The 6,000-nt window shown below is 34.5% G+C and overlaps 1 protein-coding gene and 1 long non-coding RNA gene across 2 annotated transcripts; both read right to left on the bottom strand.

Annotated features, from left to right (window-relative positions):
* Window positions 1–1,275: 1,275 nt before the first annotated feature.
* LOC110910203 (mitochondrial amidoxime reducing component 2-like) lies at window positions 1,276–1,854 on the bottom strand. The gene is made up of 3 exons (XM_035979862.1): window positions 1,731–1,854; window positions 1,483–1,571; window positions 1,276–1,412 (listed from the first exon to the last, which is right to left on the bottom strand). Exons 1-3 carry the CDS (start codon window positions 1,852–1,854, stop codon window positions 1,338–1,340), a joined length of 288 nt encoding a protein of 95 aa, XP_035835755.1. The 3' UTR covers window positions 1,276–1,337.
* Window positions 1,855–1,953: 99 nt separating this feature from the next.
* On the bottom strand, window positions 1,954–4,244 carry LOC110910202. The gene is made up of 4 exons (XR_004871487.1): window positions 4,120–4,244; window positions 3,906–4,023; window positions 2,121–2,969; window positions 1,954–2,033 (listed from the first exon to the last, which is right to left on the bottom strand). It is a non-coding gene; the product is annotated as an uncharacterized LOC110910202 (long non-coding RNA).
* Window positions 4,245–6,000: the final 1,756 nt, after the last annotated feature.

Below are 6,000 nucleotides of genomic sequence, written 5' to 3' on the forward strand. Positions count from 1 at the left end.
TGTAGGTATAACTTTGTTTTTAATATAAGTGGATAAATGCACTTTAAATCATTATAATCAAATATCTAGTTTAAATCACTGATAATAAATCTTGTAATCTTATTTCAAGATAATTACTTACTTTTTGTAAGTTTGTATTATATGTCAGAAATGATAATAACGCATGTTAGTTGAATTGGTTGAATTCAGACTAAAATTGGCATGCTACCGTTTTTTTTTTGTTTTGTTTTTTTTTTTTTTTTTTTTTTTGCAAACAGGTCCTAGTACTATATATATGACAAAGGCCATGTCTTAGTAAGGGACAAACATTCTAAGAAAGTTCATAAATAGAAAATGACTTAAATATGGTCACAAATTCTGTATTATTACAATAATAACCAAAATTTTTAAAGTTCCACTTTAGATTATAAGAACTCACAACATTTACACACATCAGCTAAAGCCTTAGAGAAGTTTCAGTCAGAAATTTCATAATAAATTTGAAATAAACCTATGATGTCAAAAGCGCCCTAGGCGCTGAAGTGCAACCGATCGCAACTTTTGTGTTGCGCCCTGAACGACGTCTTTTGTACTATGCACCTAGCTTAAAAAAGCTCTCGCTTTTTAAGCACTTCGTGCCATGCTGACCCACACGACGACGTCGTTTCCAACATCTGAGAATCAGGAACCGTTCGAACATACCAAAAACAAGTATACCACCGGCCGGTCTAGACAGCTGACGATCGCCAGTTGTGATGTTGTGTTTACACTACTGGAACAGGAGAGAAGCAACCTTACAAACAATGTATTGAGATCCTTGAATCCTCTGACATTCGAAGGTTAACATGGAGGAATCTTGATACAGATTCGCAAGCAGATCCATTAAACATGATGTATGATATACAAACTGAAAAGAAAATACAATATACCCAATTAGACTATAATATTTTTATTAAAAAAAATAAACAAACAAAAAACCTTAAATCAACCTGATTATATGAATCCAAAAGCCTTAGTTTATTAATAGAAAAAACTATTCTAATATAGATAAACAAACTGGTAGAAAAAATCGGAGAGGACTAAGTGTTCATCAAGAAAGATATTGCGAGCTGCTATGATGTGTGAACAGGCGCACAGAAACCATACAACAACCGCAAATCAATAATTTGGAGCAACCTCAACCATAAGAAATAAAGCCTATACAGAGCAAATGTAAGCATGTAGTATTTTTATCATGTATTTTCTACTGAAGATTAAATATACAGTATTTTTTTACGTGTGATCCGTGTGACCCCATCCAACCCAACTGGACAAAAAATTCTAAAATGTTTGATGATAAACAACCCAACACCGAAAAATTATGTAAACTTTGGTCTGAACCGGTTTATTGGTACAGGTTCCTGAAGACGTTCATTCAATGAATCTAGAGACTCCTGCCAAAAATGCATTAAAAAATAATTATTATTTACAGAATATAATACCAAAACAAGCTTAAAAACCAACCTGGGACACTACAAGGAACGGATATCCATCAGAAAACATAACTCTGAATCCAGATGCATAATTTGGGTCCACATGTCTAGTCTCCGACTCTGTATCAACATAAATTATTAACATCAAGTAAACTTATACACGTTCATTGATGATCATACTTTACAATATTGTACTCAACATGTTTGACATATTTTATTATATCTGTCGTAAAAACATGACCCGAAAAACCAATTGATGAATAAACAGGTCACTATTACCTTCATTAAAACACACTAACCGACTTGGCTTGCCAAGATAATTAGTGAACCATTTAGATGCTTCATCTCCCTCATCCAAAGCCGATCCTGACCATTCCCAAACTGAGAATAGTATAGCTGTCATCGCAAATAACAAATAGATTTTTTTTAGCAAGCTGGACATTATTAATACCTTTGTTCCAACTTGAGAATAGTATAGTTGTCATTTAGTTGCCAAGCAAACTGCAAACCTGACCGATGGCAGCAATGACATCAGCAACAAATCCTCCAAACATCCCATAGAGAGCCGTATAAACAGCAATTCTGTTTACAGATGATTATGAATCAAAACATTAGAAAAGGAATATATTTGTGATGACATTTGAGTAAGTATTAGAGAGTAAAGTTCACCTTGCATACTTTGCACCGCCTCCACTTGAACCTAACGGCATGTAGCCGCCGAAACCCTAGAACTCGCCGCTGCCATCATGCGATTTAGTAGGTTTCGACCCGAATCGCGTTTTGTTCGGCCGTTCGTTCTATCCACCAGACCCGACGTTTTTAACACTAAACCCTAGAGGCGGGGCCTTTGCTCGCATCAGCACAACACAATCAGACCCATTTTGACATGCAAATGTATACTAACCAGCCAAATCAAGCATGGATCCGCAGCGCCACGGTAGAAATAACCACCCACGACAGAGCCGGGGCCTTTGCTCGACCGAGCTTACGACAAAGAGAGTTTAGGGCTATCTCTAACCGAGCTTACGACAAAGAGAGCTATTTTACACCATCTACTAATGTGCAGCCAAATTGTCGAAGCAATCATACATGAGCAAAACAAGTGACTCACTGTTTCATCGCTGTAATGACAAAATGGCCAGTTTGAGACTTACACATTAATATTTCAGTCTATAAAAGCCGCTCCTGTCGCATTTTTTTCCATTTCAGCTCTCCACACGAAAACAATACACTTCAACGGTAACCACTTGCACCATTCTAAGATGTAGTTACCGCAATAATCGTTCCTTTTGGAAAGCATTCTCTTGACAGCACAAATTAAGAATTCATATAAGTTAGTCTCGATCCAAACCCACTTATCGTTAACTTCAGCCAAAGCCATAACGTCCATATCTCTTCTCAGCCAATTATACTCCGTAATTTCAAGAAAAGCAGGACCACGTTTCCAGTTCCATTGCTTTTGACTGTTCCCATCGATGCCACCTAAGTGCCTATCCACAGTGCATCTTTTTTCAGTCTCTGGTAGAGGTGCACAAAATAACAAGTTAATTAATCATAATTGTAACCTTTAATAACCAGTTTAGGAATAACCAGTTAGTGGTTATTTTTAACCGTAGGTTAGTAACCGGTTATAAGTACTTAGTACAAGAACCGGTTATTAACCGGTTTTTTAACCAATGGACCAGTTAACAAAAAAAAACCGAAAAATTCAAAATAAAAAGGCAAAATAATCAGTTAATAACCCAAAATATCCGGTTAATTAACCTAATCGGTTAAAATAATTAACCGGACCAGTTAAAAAAATAATTAATAAACGGGTCAGAATTAGCAACTATCATAAACAGGTCACACTTATTATAATAAACGGGTCAAGGTTACCATTTGAAACAAACAGGTCATAGTGAGCTACTTTAGTAAACGGCTTAAACTCATCACTTTTAGTAAATGGGTCAGACTCATCAATTTTAGTAAACGGGTCAAACAAACAAACTTTAATATGAGTTTAGTTTATTCTTAATTCACTTATGAGAACTTCGAAATTATGTAAGTTTAGTACAACAAATCATTCACCACAATCCTAATCAGTCTTATCACCATATGCTTAGGACTATAAAATATTTGTGATATTATTGAAGTAAGGATATTGTTAACCAGACCTGTAAAAAAACTGACATGTTTTAACCCGAACTTATTACTTATTTTGACCAATTAGCCATCCCGCCCATCTTGTCACCTCTAGTTTAACGTCCGTTCATAATTTGGAACAAAATACCTTGAAGCCCTTGGATCTAAGTGACATCAGAAATATAATACATTGGGTAGATGGTGCTAAAAACCTCAGGTACGAAAAGCGGTTCCTAAAATAATAATACCGTTACCGGAGACGTCACCTTTAGTAAAAAACACTATAACTATAATCATATATTCATATTTCATTCATAGTTCAGAAATTACCAATTGCGTGTGACAACGATGTCAAAACATTGGTTGCGGAAGCAAACGGACCAAACGTAATCACAGGATAAGGTGACAGGGCAATTAGCTTTGCTGTCGATTCTTTACGTAGATCAATCTGTTGAATATATTTAAAAAGTACACTTATATAATAGCTATAACAGCAAAATATTCAGAAAATAAAACAGTGAAATAAGCGAGATGTATTAAGCACCTCGCAACGTTTTGTTGTATCAGCAAGAATTCCTAACGCGTCTCCGAGAGGAAGAATAGCTAGAACCCAAGGATGTGACTGGTATAAGGATGTGGTTCCACTTCGTCAATACCCGACCCGACCCGAACCAAACAAAACAAGTCCAGTTATTAATTTATGAAAAATAAATAAATAATTGAAAAAAAAAGTAAAAACCAACCCTTTTTCCTGTTCTTTCAAGTTGTCCACTAACTTCCCCTGTTCCATAAAATGAGGTTGCTGGAAGCTAATTACCATATTCATAACCTTAAATAAGATGCATAAACACAAAATCTAACAAAACAGAAGTTAGCATCAGCAGAGCAATCAAACCTAAAAACACCTTCTTCAAGAATCGGTTCATATACCATTTGACCAGGTTTGACCTTCATAGATGCTTTTCCACATCAGTTACTATGCTTTTCCGTAACCTGAAAAAGCATCAACAGTACACACATTTCCAGAAAACAAAAACAGTATACAATACAAAAATATATACTCTCTCCGTAGATCCATTTACAAAACATTAAGAAAAACACAAAACCAACATAGATCTGAAAGTACTATAACAGATCTGACAAAGATGTTTAAAAAAAACTTAAAAGATCTAAAATTTAACAAACAAAAACGATAGATAGGGTAAAAAACGGTACCACTAAGGCTGAATTTGAAGGTTATTGAACCAATCCGCAGTGTTCTCTCTTTCACCTGTTCATCAGTCTTCATCTTCAACTGTATTCACATTTCTAGAAAACAAAAACCCTAATCAATACAAAAATATATACTCTCTCCGTAGATCCATTCACAAAACATTAAGAAAAACACAAAACCAACACAGATCTGAAAGTACTATAACAGATCTGACAAAGATGTTTAAAAAAAACTTAAAAGATCTAAAATTTAACAAACAAAAACGATAGATAGGGTAAAAAACGGTACCACTAAGAGTGGAGAAGGGGAGAAGACGGTGATGGCGACCACCGGTTCCATGGATGAGCGGTGGAGGAGCGGTGGAGGATCTAGGGTTTGTAGAGAAAGGTGGAGCGGCAGGATGGATAAAATGAATTTTGTGGTTTAGAATGAGTGATAGAATGTTTATATTGGATCCATTAAAGTAAAACGGGTCAAGTTGATCCGGGTAAGATCCAAGCGGGTATCAGCTTGTGTTGAAAAGAAGTTTTCAACACCTTTGTGCTTAACAGGTTGTACAATGAGCTTTAAAGACTTGTAAAGTGGCAAATGACCATTTCTATCCTTCCTATATGCTTTATAAAGTAGTATAGATATATATATATATATATGTGTGTGTGTGTGTGTGTGTGTGTGACAAAATTAAGTAAATAAAAGAAATTAAAAAGAGTTTGAGTAAATTGCCAAAATCGTCCCTGAGGTTTTATATTTGACAGTTTCATTCAACTATCATTCAACTTAACAGAAAAAGTAAACTAAGTTAGTGGTTTGGATAATAATAGCAAAAAATGCCCAAGGTGAAGGGTTGTTTGACACAAAAAAGTCATTTTGTATGAAACTGACAAACAGGCATAAACCTCAGGGAAGATTTTGGCATTTTACTCTTTATCATATTTTAATCCATTTGTTTATGTAAAATAAAATCAAACGGTAGTCCACCATTTTAAATAAAATAAAAGTGAAAATATATAATAATGGATACACCAATGATATCTAAACATCAAATTCCAAAATGTTATTATCTTCAACAAGAACATTAGTAATTTTGATTTTCTATAATATAAATTAATAAGTTTTAGTTATCAATAATCATAACATACTAAAATTACGTAAGATAGGTAACCTATATAATAAGTAATCTTGTGTTTAAGAAGCCAATTCATCATCTTTAAA

The sequence above is a fragment of the Helianthus annuus genome, chromosome 11, assembly GCF_002127325.2.
Source record: "Helianthus annuus cultivar XRQ/B chromosome 11, HanXRQr2.0-SUNRISE, whole genome shotgun sequence".
Taxonomy (NCBI): domain Eukaryota; kingdom Viridiplantae; phylum Streptophyta; class Magnoliopsida; order Asterales; family Asteraceae; genus Helianthus; species Helianthus annuus.

Bases quoted from the DNA above. Each gene is read 5' to 3' on its own strand.
- LOC110910203 (XM_035979862.1), bottom strand. From the start codon at position 1,854: ATGACAGCTATACTATTCTCAGTTTGGGAATGGTCAGGATCGGCTTTG. The intron at 1,572-1,730 runs GTAATAGTGACC...ATGTTGATACAG, and splicing joins GTTAGTGTGTTTTAATGAAG to AGTCGGAGACTAGACATGTG. The intron at 1,413-1,482 runs GTTGGTTTTTAA...CATTTTTGGCAG, and splicing joins CGTTCCTTGTAGTGTCCCAG to GAGTCTCTAGATTCATTGAA.